Raw genomic sequence first — 16,800 nt, forward strand, 5'->3', positions numbered from 1 at the left:
CTCATGTATAGCATTTGGTCTGTTGCAAGAAAACACCCTCTTTCGAATCCCAGTTAGTGCTTAGGGAAAATCTTTTTCCAATTAATGAGTTGTATACTCTTTAGAGTTTTAATAATTTTAAACTGTGTATTACAGCATGTTAATCATTATACATTTAAAAGTCTGAATATTTTATTAAAGCAAGATTGCTAAGTAGGACAAAAGTACACAACCCTCCACCTTCATCAGAAATATTTTAATTATGCATGAATATTTTATGCATCTGTTACAACCTCAAATGTCTAGGGGTAAAGGGGTGTAACATTTAGGATAATTTTTGGAAGCAGGTCGGTTCTGGTGAGGGACTAGGAAGCGTGATATTAAGGGTCGGTAAAAAAGTGATGATTTTAAGTTGAATAAGTGACTGGTATGAAATAAGACAATAACACATAGGGGTCAGGAACTAGAGTGGTGCCAAAGAAGAGAAAATAACAAACAAAATGGAGCTGGCTAGGAAAGTGAGGGAAAGCTAACCTGACTACAAAAGAAAACCCAAAACACACGGTCTTCGGCATCTTCAACACCCTAGTTAACCTCCACTGTCTGCCCAAAACCATACAAGACAAACAGAACTCACCCGCACTAAACTAGTGTTACTAATACAAAATCAACTAAGTTTGTAGAATGTACTCAACAACCTAAACTAACCTTATACACAAAAGCTCACACAAAAACATGAGTGAACTAGGAATACAAATAAGGGAAAACGAGAGTAATCAACAGGAACAGGGTACAAAGGAACACAAAAGGTGAACATATAACACCTTAGGGCAAGGTAAATGCAAAACAAGGATATACACACAAACAAACAAAAGTACAAAGAAACAAACAGAAACCAACAAAGCCAAAGCAAAATCAAAAGTGAAGCGATAACCAAAGCCAAGCAGAATTGAAGTCAAACGAAAGGCCTCTTCCTTCTGAAAGCCACCATGTTTTATACTGAATAAGATGCACTCTGATTGGCTGAGAAGCTGATTGATGATGACATCATACTGAAACAGTGGTGTAATGGTGGGCCAATGCGGGAGGGAGAACAATCAAAGGTCAGCAGTGTGGAACATAACAAAAACACACTGGGACGTATCAGCATCAAAGTCTTTAACTTGGTAACTTACATGGGTTCTGGTTTTAATGTGTTTGTTCTAACATTATTAATCTTATATTCTGTACTTCATAAAAAGCTATAACGTTTTATCCTTTTCTAAGAATACGTAGTAAGAACACCAGTTTTTGTTATTGTAAAAAGATAAATGTTGTAGTGATTTAACATCACTTGATTACTTGATTGTTATATTAATATGGAATAGTATAACTAAGCAGCTAAAGTATTACAAGTGGACATTTAGGAAACAGTTTGCCATTCGTTTCTTTTAAAAAAAAAATTATATTGTCCTTGTAGTTGGTAATGTAGTGAGCTGCACCCAGACGGTTCAAAGCGTGATCAGAGAATTACTTTGTTTCTTACATAGCCGAATATATAAAAATAGTCCACTATTATAGCATGATGTTGGTGTGAGTGTGTGTATCTGGATTAATTATTAAAAGTTATGGTTTTGTGATTTAGGATTTCTTCATGCAATTCTTTAAGTTAAAGGAGGGACAAAGGTTATATATATTTCTAAAAACATTCCAATTTAAATGCAATACAGAATATATTATTAATAACATTATAACAAATTCAGATTCTTGGGCTTGTGCCTTCAGTGCTCCTGCCCCAGTTCACCCTTCAACACATGGGCTCAAACCCAGGTCTCCTGTGTTGCTTAACAGAAGGTTTTTTCAGCTGAGCTACAGAAAACATCCTTCAGTACTAGTGGCTGCAACCGGCTTGTACCATTTGTATGCCTGTCGTTTGTTACAATATTAATAATGAACGACCATCGATGAACTGTAAACTGAAGAGTTAGAGACGACATGTTGAGTCTTGTCTTTTCAGCTTGGAATTTAACCTTTGCAGCGATCCTTTTGGCCATATTTTTTCCATAGCCGGATTAGTAAAAATAGATCGGATTAATAACTGGAGTAAGACGAGATATTTCACACATACTTTGAAACCATACAGCTTTGGAACAGCAGGAGGCGAGATCCATCTGGGAGGGGGGGAAGGTATTTTGTTTTTTCTGCGCAAACCGTATTTGCTACAATACTAAAATGAGTCCCTGAGGCATACCATTCAAATTTTAGAATTATAAAAAATATATCTGTGTTGAGTTTGCACGAGAGACAAAAGGTACCTTTTGAGAAGTCGTGTACTGCTTCCAAAATAGCAGATTTTGACGAACAGCTAATTTTGCTTGAAGAATTTAAAATCTGTCTGTACTGTAGCTTTATTTAGTTTAGAAGAAAGTCACCTTTCTCTTACAAGCGGCTCTGTTAAGCAGAGTTTGTGTTAACACACCACTCCCTTTTGAATGATTTTTAATCAACTTCGTCTGTCAGTGAAAAAAAATGACAGCGGGCACTTTTCCTTCCCCCCTGGTGCGAGGTGATAATGTGGAAAACGTTTTTTTTATTTTACTGGGAGTGTGAACATAGTGTGAGCACTGGGGCGTACAGTGAGACTAACACAGTGAGATTGCTGTGATGGAGAGTTTTAGTAAATATGTTGACAAATATCACAATTTTTGCAAGACAAAATTATATCCAGTTTTGAATGAGCTATGTGACCTTGCCCTGTGAAATTGTGGGAAAGAGGTTTAGTGAACAGCATTACTCACAGTGTAGTGACCATAAACTGTTTTATTACACTGTACAGTATAACAGTGTAAAGCAATGTTTTTTTAATGTTTGTAATCGTTATTCTTGCAAGTACATTTTGTATTCAGTTTGGTTCTGTGTGTCAGCTGGTGTGTCAGCTGGTGGGCAAATATTCAAGGTGAAAATTCTTCCAAAGCAAAGAACACGGCACCAAACTTTTTCGGCTCTGCATGTCTCTCAAGCCTTTTCTCTTTGGCAGTTTAGTCATAAAGGTGGGAAGACGCCTCCCTTCTCCCCCCTCCCCCTTCCCTCTGCCTGCCTGACCTGTTCCCATTTTTAACCATTCTGTGTCTGAATCATAGTGGGTGAGAGAGAGTAGCAAGAGACAGAAAAAAATTAACCCTGGTTTAATTTTATATTATATTTTACCTTCTTTTTTATTTTATAAGTTAATATAGTTTACTTATTTTTATAGTCGGATTTAATGTATATTTGAACACAGTTTTGCAAATTAATGTTTTTACAAGATGCGGAAGTGTAACAATTTGTCACAGTGAGAATTTTAATACTAATTATTGATTACTAATAGTTATGCACCTGATGCCTGACTTTTAGATGTATATAAAATATTGAACTGTGACTTAACATTCAGAAATACAATCCAAAATAGTCTGTGATATTCGTATAGATTAAACTCTTCTAAAATGTATTTAAAAAAATAAAAATGATTAAACTGTATCATCTTTCTATGTGTAATGTCATTAGAAAGTACAACAATGTTTTGTTTAACGATGGTTTCAAATATAAAACTAACTGGTAAGAAAGCTGTTTAATGACAATTAAAAGATTTCAAGTTAAACTAAATGATTGACATTCCTTTTCTATGTTTTAAAGGCAGACACATTCAGTGCCATAAACACTGCAAGCTGCAGAACAGTCTTCTTACAGCACCACCTCTGCTCTGACTGAGCTCAGTGGGTGCACTATTTTCTCAGCTACCTGCTAAGTTGCTTCATACCATGGGAAGAAATGAGAATGTGATTGTACTGTATCTGTATGAAATGTGTTTAAAATGTTTAATTCAAAAATTTAAAAAATTGCATCTTACACAAAGATTCTAATCTGATCACAAGGAAAATCACCCATTTTTGGATTAAGTGTTTTTAGCTATTTAGATTTTAAAATCATGCAGTGTCTGTTTTAGGCAGACACGTTTTTTCTTATTTTTGATTTTCTTTAAAATTAAAAGAATCAGTTGCCCATCATGCCACACGATATTATGTTACATTTTTATGTTTTTGAGAGACTTCAGAAGGCTTCAACTGATGCATAAAAAATATAGCATAATGCCTTCTCACGTTATGAAGTCACTTGCACCTGGGATCCGGTTTATTCAAACTAAGGTTTCTAAAAATGCAACCAGGTACCGCTTTGTTATTCTCGATTTTAATTACAATCTATATGATTTCGTGTTAAGACTTGAGGCGTCTGTTAAATTGCCCCACTGAATAAAATGTTTTGAATTAAACTGGTTGAACAGTTGACAGTATTCACGTTTCCTTATTCACATTTTTATTCCATTATTAATATAATTTAACATTGAATATGTTATAATAGTTCAGGTGGGTAGCTGCGTCAGCATGCGTAGGCTGCAAAGGAACAAGTAATAGGTTTATTCCATGCTGGAAAAAAGAAGAAAGAGAACACAACGTTTCGGCCGTGGAGCCTTCTTCAGGTGTGAGAGAGACAGGGCAGTAGGCAAAGGTAAAGTAGCGGGAGAACAAAGGTTGAGAGGGAGGAGGAGTGAGAGGCGGGAGCAGGGGACAGAAAGAGAGGCCAATCAAGAGGTGTGAAGTCAGAATGGGTGCAGAGAGGTGTGAAATGAAACTTCCAATGAATGGAGAAAATTTAAAAGAACAGTAATCTGTCGTTAAGGGAAGGGAGAATGTGTGATCCTAGCTGCAGAATAATTTTAGTTTCGGTGGTCTTTCTGATGTATGAGTTCGGAAAACCGTCTTTGAGAACACAGACGGAGAGATTAGAGTGGTCGTGGCCATCAGAGGTGAAATGAGAAACAATGGGCTTGGAGAGATCTTTAATCTTCACAGCCCTGACGTGTTCTCTGAAGCGGTCTCCGAGTCTCCTTCCTGTTTCCCCAATGTAGATGGCTGGGCATTTACTGCAAGAGATACAGTAAATAAGGTTGCTGGAGGTACAAGATGCTGTCTGGGTGATCCGGAATTGTCCTGAGGGGCCTTGAATGAGTGTGGTGGTGGCTGTGTACTTGCAGGTGATACAGCGAGCTCTGTTGCAAGGGAAAGTGCCTGGTGTGGATGGTTGCTGAGGGCGGTCAAGGGAGCTGTGAACAAGGAGGTTACGCAGATTAGGTGGTCGGCGATATGAGATGATAGGTCGATCAGAAAAGAGGGCCCCAATGGAGGGATCATCCTGTAGGATGGAAAAGTTCTGGTTAATGGTCCTGGGGATAGGAAGTGTGTTAGGGTGGTAAGGAAGCACCAAAGGAATGCGGTTGTTATGGCGGGAGTTCCTGATCGGGTTGATGGTCCGGGGGGTGTTTTTGGCTCGGGCAAGGGCCCTGTCAATCACACTGCTGGGGTATCCTCTGTTGATGAAAAATGAGTACATTTCTATAAATCTATAAAAGGTGATTTGAAATACACTAGAATAAGATTGAGACAAAATGGAAGTTATTATATAGGAGAAAGTGTTTTTTTTTTACAAGAAGAGACAGTAAGAGAGGAAGATGCCTTTTTTAAAATATGTCTCAATGGCAAAATTATAATTAAAATAATAAACAAAACCCCATTCTAGTTGTATTTGATGAAATGTCAAAATCAGCTTGAGCACTGTATTTAATGTTGTACGAGTGAATTAACTATTCAGCAAAACGCACATATACTTTTGTTATTAATTTCAAAGATAGTTCTTTATTTAACAACATCAAACAATAATCAAAAACAGATAATCTGAGGATTCCATCCAGCTGTTTCCTGAAAATAGCCAATGAATCCACTTTAACAACATGGCTGGGTATCTTGGTTTACATTCCCACCTCCCACATTTATATCTTATTAAAAAACACATTAAACATGTTACAGAGGAAAACAGTATACATTCAGTCACAGCGATCTGTCTAAGCTACAAAATAAAGCATGTTCTATTCACAGACATCTGAATTAGGTTAAACAGAAATGGAACAATATTCAATACACAATTTTAAACTTGTGTTCAGGTAGTATGTATCCAAAATACATGACTGAAGTATTTCTGAATGTCATTACAGAGGAGAATATTAAATATTAATTTCAATTTGTATTAAGATTTTATCAGACTTAAATGACTTCAATTTTTTTGTGTAATAGCAAGTCCTCTTTCAGATGTGTAGGCAGCCTTCTGACTACAGTGCAGTGTTGTTTAAAGGTTCAGTGCATGGTGTCATCATGATTCACAATAGATTATCCATTCACACAGTTTCCAGAGTCTCATTTCTTTCTTTTGTAGCATTTGTATCGTACACCGTGTCTCTTCTTTTGATGTCTTCGCTTGTCTGATTATCACTTTTGAAATTTCTGGAAATGCTGTAGTATTAATTTGAATGATTTGCATTTATTTTACAGTCATTGAATTGAATGCATTGTGTTATTTTCCAATTTAGTAGCATTTGATACATTCAATGCAATAACTAACTCATTTATTTACAGTATTCATAAAGGTTCAGTGAATAGAACATGATGAGTGCTGTGCATCGATTAACGTATTTGCATTGGTGGATATTGACATCTTTCATGACAAAGTGTCTTTTAGAAACTGAATCTTACTGTGAACCAAATATGCTTTAAGATTGTTTTACTTCTACATGGAATTTGGGTGGACGAATGCTGTGGATACTACAGTATTTTGAAGTTCTACTGCATTATTTCCTGTACTTTTCGATTTGTGTTTTTTTTTTCTTAATTTGTGCGGTTGATCTCTTACTCCTTTTGTAATTTCTTTTAATCATTGTTTTTGATAGGTCAAGCAAGATCTTCAAAATTATCACAGCAAATTGTACTAGTTAGTTTTTGAAACTTTTGTATGTGCTCATCAATTCGATTGAGATCCTTTTCAACATCTGTTATCAGATGATTTATTTGTTTAGCAATTTCAGAACCATCTTTGAATTCCTTTGCTTTATTTTTAATGATTAATATATCAAAAATCATGGTGGCTGCGGCAAGAATTCCACCAGCCACTCTGACAACGCGGCCTGCAACGCTGGCCCCCGCAGCTATAATGTCATCTAAAGGCCCAAGTAAGTTCACAGCCTGGAAGCACTGGCACAGCATATTATTTGCCATATTTTCAATGTAAGAAGCATGATCTTCTCTAAATACTTTCATCATTTGGCCAACATATTCAATTATGTTTTGGAGCTCCCTCATGTGTTTCTGTATTTCTTCCTGAATTTTTTTAGCATCATCTGTCTTGTTCTTGGTAACAAAGTACTTAGTGATATCTGAGGTTAGGACAGTGGCACCACCGCTTACTCCTGCAACAACCCCTCCAACTGTAAGTGCTAAAGAGGCACCAGCAGTAAAAGGAGCAAGTAGTATCCCACCAATAGTAGCAGCTGATCCTGCAATTCCAACACCAGCTCCCACAATGCTGCCTACTGCAGTGCCCTTGTGGGTTTTTTCAATGCCCTCTGCCAGGGTTTTCATAGATCCCACAAAGTTGTCAATTTCTATCTTCTTTTTGTGGTACAGAAGGACTGTGTAATATGTGAATTTCTGTTGAAAGACACAGAAATTAGAAAAAAAACAATGCATTGTACTAAACATAAAGGAACACAGTTGTATACAACCTCTAGAAGAATCAGAATTATTTTAGATATTATATATTATACAATTAGTATACATTTACAGAATATTACTACATAATAAAACATTGTATCTTATTCGTACCATTTTGATATCTCATGTACTTCGACACACAAAACAGGACCCTGAAAATGGTCCTGTGATCAATGGTTCTTGATCAGACTATATTTAGGTTTCTCATTGCGTTATTTACCCACATCCAGAACATATCTACCAGATTTCATGTGCCTTCAGGTTTAATTTTTTTTTCCAATTTGTGATTAAAAAGGTAAATGCAGTTTATTTAGTTTTTTGATAGCGTACCAACTGCTATCATAATAAAAAAATAAAATATTTATACTGATTTAGTTTTATGTGTTTTCAAATGTTTTACGTTAAGATGCAATTACCAGATCTGTTGTGTTCATTTAAAACATCATAAATTACAGTTTTGGAAAAAATGACAAAGAACCTAAAGTATTATTCAGTGAATCCGTGATGATGGTAAGATAGTGATAGTAGATCCATTCAGCTGATTTCTCCTTAGTGTAACAGTTTATGTCTGTTAATTCATCCTCAGAAAAGTATTGACATTCTTCCACAGATTAATTAATGTGAAATTCAGATATTTGTTTTACTTTGTGAGTTAAATGTTTAAAATCATGACCTATTATATCTATTATGACTAAACCATATTATACAAAAGCATATACATTTTTTTATTACACTAATATATAAATATGGTGTGCTGTGGCCTCTAAAATATTTAGCTTTTTTCCAAAAAAGTTGGAGAGTAAATTAGGTTCAACCCTGAAAAACTGTAAACTCTAGCTCATGTAAATTCCAATTTCAAAACAATTTCTCCCACAGACTGCAAGATAATTAAAAGCAAAATCTGTGGTCTACTTAATAAGTGACAGTGACAAAACACTGCACTGCAAAATTAGGAGATCATTCAAGTCATGAGACTGTTTCTTAATGTGTTCTTGCATTTCTCCAATGCTTTATGTTGTGCATCTTATTTTCCGAAGCAATTTTTGCACATAAGTTTGTACTAGTGAAAGACGTTGTGATTTATATACAGATGCAGCCATTTAAAATGCGCGGGCAATACCGCATTATTTTGTGGTGCGCTTTACGCAGTTTACCGCGAGTTACCGTAAATTCTCCTATAATACCGCAAGCAAAATAATAGTATCCGGAATTTCCTGAGCTAATAAAGCTCAACCTCTCATGTTTGAGTTGTCGCCATCAAAGTCTTTAACGAAGATATCACTAATAGTATTAATAATGAATGACCTTGGACAAGCTGTAAGTGTAAATTCAAAGTATTGTAAAAGTAACACCACAGCATTTCGCAATCACGCATTTGTTTCCAATCATGCAAAGTACAGTAATTTTTGAGAATCGATTCACCATGCCTTTCACATGCTCATAAAAGAGATTGATTTAGGAACATAAACATATTACCATATGCAAACTGTACTGTATATAGTATGTATATGTATATTTAATGTCTTTACTGTGCCCGTTTAAGTATTGAATATTTATATGGAATTTTACCATTGAAGGGAAATCTTAGTGCCTGAGCATAAAAAGAATAGGAGCATACTGTAATGCGTGTGAAGGCCATAAATGATATTAATTTTGGAACTTAAACATACAGTATATGGCTGGTCTCGGTACTTTAAAGAAAACATACAGATGCAGCCATTCAAAGTGCGCGGTACAGACACGTACCAGAGGTAATTGGCTACGGCGTCGCACATTGTGACGCACGATGACGCGCGGTACCACGGTACGTGATTGGTTGACCAACAGGGACACTCGTGGTCCGTTGGTCTGTCGTAGAAAGATTTACAGTAAACGTCTTTATGGTGTCCGTTTTAGTATTTAATATTTATATGGAATTTTACCACTGAAGGGAAATCTTAGTAGCTGAGCATAAAAAGAATAGGAGCATACTGCAACGCGTGTGAAGGCCATAAACGATATTAATTTTGGAACATAAACATACAGTATATGGCTGGTCTTGGTACTTTAAAGAAAAAATACAAACCAATATTCCATTTCTCCCTAAACATTTTAAGCATCGAAGTCTTTAACTAACGTGATACCGGAGTCAACAAGCATACTTTTAGAATTTGATTAAAAGGGAATATTATATGGAATTGCGTATCTAAAGAAATTAATAACGATATAATTATATTCATGTACCGCAACACAAGAATAATGCACGCTGTACATTGTCTGTTGATAATGTTTCTGTAGTGCTTTTTCAGCACTCTGCATGTGACCTTGCTGGTGGTGCCGTGGATTAGGTTCCTGACTCCCATGTCACACGGTCTGTGATTGAATCCCATGGGAGCCATGAATTTCCTTTAACAAACATTTCTTTGAAAAAATGAAATGTTTCCCTGCGTCAGAGATTAAATAAAACCTCACTCGCACCAAACAAATGTATATTTCTAAATATCACAACATGATCGAATTTAAGTCATTTTAATAACAATGATTAGTCACCTAGGCATTACAATATAAACATTTATATTGATTTAAATCGCGTTTTGATTTAAATCGCAAACGCGGGTTTAAATATATGTGTTTTTTGATTCACAATCAGACAAATGCAACATAAATTGATATCTTTGTCTTCTAAGTATCTTAATAAACTTTCAGCATAGCTTTCTCCCCGTTTAGATTTATTTTTCTTGGGATCTTGGGATCAAACGTGGAAAGATTAGATTGTAATCGTTTTTATTTTTTAAATACATTTTAGAAAAGTGTAATCTATACTAAAAAGCTGTACACCACCTGCTATAAAGATACATATTGTAATACTTTCAAGTTCGGATAGGACAGACACGAGAACTCAGACTTGCGGAGTTAAAGCAAATTAAAGCCTTGATTTTATTTATCACCTTTAAAAGTGGCATCTCAAAGCAAAGTAAATACCCAACACTGATTGTATCCATCTGTCATGCTAATAAAGCACCTTGAATTGAATTGAATTGAGGGAGAGAGGGAGGAGGGCGAGCGAGAGAGCCAGGACAGACAGGCAAATAAGATACACTCCACAGACATTCACAACAGCGACATATCATAAAACGTTTGCACATATAGTTAAGGTATTACTTGGTTTTCAAAGTGCAATGAAATACAATATTGTTGTTGTTGCTGTTATTGCTGTTTTTATCCTGTAAGGCGTTTTGAGAAGCCACCTTTAAAGGCGATATATAAAAGCGCTGATTCTTATGGCATGTGTTCTGCCGGGGATTAAAAAATGTTTTTTTTTAATCGCGTATCTAAGGAAATAGCAGTATAACCTTGTTCATGCACAAACAGTGGCATGTTACATTATTAATTTGGGTGTCTCCTCTTGCCAGAAAGCTCTAAATTGCATTTTGAGTGCGTTTTTTGGCTTTTTTAAAATTGCAACCCATAAATAAAGCTGATACTGTTTAGACTTTAAATTATTTAAACTGTATTACAGCAGCACAATGGACAATGCAACGTAAATTGCAAAAATGCACTTGGAATCTGTCCAAGCCCTACTTTGTCAGGCATTTTCTTTTACTGCAACGGACATAAAAACTCCCTTGCTTTTAACAGAGCGTTTCATAATTTCTAACTACGAAAATTATTTAAACTGCGACACTTATCATTCAACCAGAGCTCGAAATATCACAAGGATCCCCAAGAGCACAGCAAAGACTGTATTAAAAGTATACTAGTGACAAACTAGTATACTTTAGATCTTTTTTTCTGAACCGGGGAAAATCTGATCATGTTTCTCTATAACAATAATAAAAAACATTATTTTACATATCACCTTTATGTGATATCACCTTAAGGACAGCACATACAAGGGTTAATTGCACAATGGACCGCGCAAAGAAATTTAATATAGTCTTCTTTAGGTGTGAGGGCAGGAGTGGATCGCAGAAGGCATAATCAGCAAATTAGGAAAACAAAGAACAGGACAGGTGAGACGTTTATCCAGAGAGCAAGTGATCAGAAATAGGAACAGCTGTTACGCCCAGGTTTTACGCTCTCTCTGCTGAATGAATAAAATAATTTTATTAAAAACGCGTTTGCGTTTGTCTGGGTATTTACTCTGTAATCTGTGGTTTACATCTACTGTATTGCTTTGAGATGCCACTTTTAAAGGTGATATGTAAAATAAAGTTTTTTATTGTTATAGAGAAACATGATCAGATTTTCCCTGGTTCAGAAAAAAGCCGATTAAAATCTGTAATCTTTCCACTTGTATGTCATCGGAAAATACAAGAAGTTTCTGCTTTGTGTAAGGATGGTATCAACAAGTAATCTAAGTGGTGAGAAAGCTGTGCTCCTCAAAGGGCTTTACAGGATAAAAACAGTAACAACAATAGTGTTAGGCTGGGCAAACGATTTTTTTATAGAAATACAAAATGAGATATAATGATGTGTTCCGGCTAAGACATTAACGAGTACAACCCCTCTCTCTGCGGGAGGGCTGGCTGTGACGAATTAAACCGGTTTCACAGGTATTTTCAAAGTAGAAGGGGGCGAGATTTCTAGCGAAAGACACCTCCCCCTCCAAAACCAAGGAAGTACAGTACTTACTAGTTAAGAAAGCTAGGCTTCTCAATGAAATCGCTTTAACATGCTAATGCGTTGGTGTAACAGTCCGGGCGTGGCAAGCTTTTAATGTCAACTCGACTCGATTGGAAGACAATGAACATATTCTAGCCCTAAATGAATTAATAGCAAACATGGTTTACATAAAAGACATTTTTCCAAGAAAGTTTATAATAATACGATCTATAGTTGAAATCTGAGCCTAAATAAAAAGAAAAAGCATTTTCAGAGAGCAAGTACGCTGTGTTTATGTAGAAAAAGTGATTAGGTTTATAAGCAATGTAATTACTTATTCGTTTAAAATGCTATATAAAATAAAGTTTATTATTAATTTGCTGGACAGAGTGGTGAACATTATGGATAAGACAAAGATAACGATCCTGATCAGTTTAGAAATCTGTGTACGCTGTAAGGTTTTTACTTCTTAAACTTTTAAAATACACGTTTCGAATAGAAAGAAATCATCTTCCTGGTACAGTATGTATAGCAAACCAGCACGTCTTTTTTCTCCAATCAGAGGGGTTAGACGCTCGGTTAAAAGCAAAGGAGATTGTCTGTTATAGTGGACATAAAAACAAGAGTTCGCTGGCATTATATCCTAGAAGACACAGACCGGCACCAGACCGGGAGAATGCCCGCAGTATAAAAGAAAATGCCTGATGAACTAGGGATTGGACAGTTTACAAGTGCTTGTACAATCGATGGAAATGTTCAAATAAATGTGCAAAAGAAATAAACAAAATAATCATTTATTTTTTTATCATATTGGCTAGCTAATGTCCTCTCTTTGCTAGTTAGTGGCTGTGTTTCTGCGTTGGGTAGCAACGGGTGACTGTTCTCAGGCGGAAGATGTAAACAGCTTAATTTTCGTGTTAAATAATTTTTTAAGATTAAAATTCATCCTATACAGCAATCACATATTTGGGTACCGTTTCATAAAACTTTCATGCTTAAAATGTTTAGGGAGAAATGGAAGACTGGTGTGTATTTTTTCTTTAAACTACCAAGACCAGCCATACACAGTACAGTTTACGTACATACAGTAATGTTTATGTTCCTAAATTAATATTTAATTTAGATTAAACCTTTAGACCTTCAGATGCGTTATGCTCCTCTTCTTTTTATGCTCAGCTAATTTGAAATTTCCCTTTAGTGGTAAAATTACATATAAATATTCAAAACTAAGCGGATTAAAATGTGCACAGTAAAGACATTAAATGAAATAAATCTTTTCACTACCAACCAATGCACCACGAGTGCCCCTGTCGGTCATTTTGGCCAGCCAATCACTTACCGCGGTGCCCTGCGGTGGCTTGTGGGTAGATTACCATACCGCGGGTTTGTACCGCGCATTTTGAATGGCTGCATCTGTATCAATAGTACCACTATTCTGTAACAGGTCTTTCAGTAAACCGGTGGACCAAACAATTCAAGAAGAAGTTTTTAATTTAATGACAAATACCTTCAAGGAGTCTTTAAGCAAAGGGTCCAGGTGAAGGGTGCCAAGTTCAGAAAACACAGTCTTGCTTATATCATCAGACCCTAAATGAAAACATTTTAAGTGCTTTACTCCAACAGCATAAAGCACGTTAAAAAAAAAACTTAGCCTGTGAATATCAATGTTTAAAGATGTACACAATCTTTAGAAAATGTGTCTTTATAAACACATGTGTAGTTCTCAAGTGAATGACTGATACCTTTTATGTTCATTAAGTTCAGTGAGAATTTCAGAAATTTTAAATTATTTTTGTTTTGGAATCTTAATGCATGACAACCCCTGTAATACAGTACAAGCACCAGTAAAATATAGCAAAACTTTGTATTCATTAATCACAGTGTTTTGTCGATTCAATATACAACAGGACAGGATTATTAAAAAAATGAAAGGTTAGTTCAAATGAAAATAATGATTGTATAATTTTAGGACAGCACTAAAAGTCAAACAAATCGGATACATCTCATACAGTTTTGGATCTTGGATAGAAAGAACATCTTTGCATGTACAACAGGAAAGACTAAGCTGTCAGAAGTGAAATCTCTTTGTATTCTGTGAGTCCTAGAACCTAAATAAATTGCTATTATCTCACACCAGAAAGGAGAGATTGTTGAGTTCACATTCATGACATTCATATCACATGAACTGATAAAGGTAATTCTCTAGAACAGGTAAACCATAGCACAGTGTTGAAGGTATTAGTGCTTAATGTGTAAGCCTTTTGAACTGCTTTTCAATTGGCTTGAAGGAAGGCTTGCTTAAAACATTAGACTGTGTCTGGGATCTACTTCCATCGGATTTCAGCTCTGCCATCAGTAGGAAAGAAAAACTGTAAACTAACAACTAAATATTTGAACAATTTTTTTTTTTGGTAACCAGACTGAGATTCTGTGTCCCCTTCTCCACAAGATATACTGAGTTAAGGAAACTCAAGACCTGAAGAAGGCTCCACGGCCGAAACGTTGTGTTCTCTTTCTTCTTTTTTTCAGCATGGAATAAACCTATTATTTGTTCCTTTGCAGCCTATGCATGCTGACGCAGCTACCCACCTGTTTTTAATACATCTACTTAAGAAAGTTAGGTGTTAGCATAAACTATTAGTAATCAATAATATTAAATTTAGCACTGTAATAAATTGTTGCACTTTTCTCCACATCTTGTAATACCATATTTTTATTGTTCAAATGTACATTAAATCTTTCTATCATAAAATAAGTTAAATACAAAATTAAAGAAAAAATAGGGTAAATATAATTCAAAATATTTTGCTAAAAATGTTAACTGTTTATAAAAATAAAATGTATTAACTAAGGAATAGGATGGCACAGTTGTTAGTGTGCTTTTTGTATGTTTTTTTATAAATACATAAATACAACAGTAGTACCAGATGTCTCAGTGGCTCTCAAAATTAAATTATGCATGCAAACCTGTGAATTAGAAAGATAACTAAGATATCCATCCATTTTTAACGGTGGTGAAGTGGTTAGCATTGCTACCTTGCAGCACTGGGGCTATAATGTAGGGCACTCTGAACGAGTTAAACTTTGATGCAGGAAAAATGTATTTCTATACATTCTATATAAATGTAAGCTATACTGATTCTCCCCAATGTAGTGCAGTTAAAAAAATATCTCTGATGCAGTTCCTAAATTAATATAGTTTATGACCATCACACGCTTTATGCTTCTCTTCTTTTTATGCTCAGCTACTAAAATTTCCCTTTAGTTTCCCTACCGGCCATGTAGTACACAGCATTGTGGGATAATCGTTTATTTTAAAGGGAACATAGAGAAACTAGGAACTAGAGAAATCAAGAAAGGCTTTTTTCAACACAATTAATAGATGCACATCCTGTTCACTAGGTTATTTAACTCCACACTTAGCAATCTCCAATATGTTCAGAATTTGATAGCCAGAATCCTGTATTACTTTGAGATGCCAGTTGTAAAGGTGTTATATAAAATAAAGTAATATATTTACAGTAATTTAAAGTATATATTTAAAGTAATAACTTAACAATATATGTAAATGTTTTATGATATGTCTTTGTTGTAAATGTCTGTAATACAGATGCAGCCATTCAAAAGTTTTTTTATACATAGCATTCAGAAATACAATCGAAAATAGTTTTGTGGTGTATGCGTAGATGAAACTTTTCTAAAATGTATAACAAAATTAAAGACGATTAAAATCTGTAATCTGTAATCTTTCCACATGTAATGTCATTAGAAAGTACAATAAGTTCCTGCTTTGTCTAACGATGGCATCAAAAAAGAAACCTGTGCTTGATGATAATAAAGGGACTTAGAAGTCAAAGAAAATTATTGACGTTGTTTAATTTTAAACACTAAGTTATGAACGCAATTGGTGCTTCACAGCCATTGTGCATTATTGAGCTCTGCGCTTTCTCCTTTCCAATGCTACCTCTCCCTCTGACACAGTGCAGTGGGCAGCACACTGTTTTCAGAGCCTCTGATTCGGGAAAAAAAACCTGCTGATCTGTTCTACATACCAGGAAGATAACAGAATATTATTTTTTTTAATCGAAACGTGTGTTGTGTTTATGAAATTCGTGTATTTTAAACGTTTAATTAAGTAGTAAAAACCTTACAGCATAAACAGAGATTCTAAGCTGATCATGAGGAAGAAAAATCACCCATTTTTTAAAAGTGGTTATTAACTATCGAAACCTGTTTTTTAAGCTTTTAAAGTCGTGCAATGTCTAAGTAGGAACACAACATTATATCTTGTTTTTGATTTATTTTTTAAGAATTAAAATAATCATTTGACCAGCCTAATTTTAAAGACCTCTTTTTGTGAAACTTTTCACAGCCTGTACAAAAAACTATATACACAATACTGCTGACAGCAGGAAAATTCCTATTCTTTACTCAGCAGCTTATTAAAAACAGCCCCCATGGTGTTCAAACCGATTTTCTTTACACAGAAGACTGACACAGCTTCGCACTGTGAACCTGTTTTACTAAGAAAACATGTGTCCGTGGGGGAAGGTGGAGTGTCTTTTGCTGGAAGACTCGTCCTATCCTACTTTGAAAAAAACAGTGAGACCGGTTTAATTCGGCACAG

The 16,800-nt window shown here is 35.2% G+C and overlaps 1 protein-coding gene across 4 annotated transcripts in view; it reads right to left on the bottom strand.

Moving 5' to 3' along the window:
- Positions 1 to 5,663: 5,663 nt before the first annotated feature.
- The window catches only part of LOC138243109 (guanylate-binding protein 5-like), a 28,526-nt gene continuing 17,389 nt past the window's right edge, over positions 5,664 to 16,800 (bottom strand). For 3 of the 4 annotated variants that reach the window (XR_011191963.1, XM_069198619.1, XM_069198620.1), the window contains 2 exons: positions 13,681 to 13,760; positions 5,664 to 7,526 (listed from right to left, as the gene is read on the bottom strand). Coding sequence is in view for 2 of the 4 variants with exons in the window: in XM_069198619.1 (XP_069054720.1) it covers positions 6,771 to 7,526; positions 13,681 to 13,760 (836 nt within the window). In the remaining 2 variants the exon portion in view is untranslated. The remainder of the gene's footprint in view (positions 7,527 to 13,680; positions 13,761 to 16,800) is intronic. The other variant, XR_011191964.1, reaches the window with a different exon arrangement.

Source organism: Lepisosteus oculatus, chromosome 14 (assembly GCF_040954835.1).
Source record: "Lepisosteus oculatus isolate fLepOcu1 chromosome 14, fLepOcu1.hap2, whole genome shotgun sequence".
Classification (NCBI taxonomy): domain Eukaryota; kingdom Metazoa; phylum Chordata; class Actinopteri; order Semionotiformes; family Lepisosteidae; genus Lepisosteus; species Lepisosteus oculatus.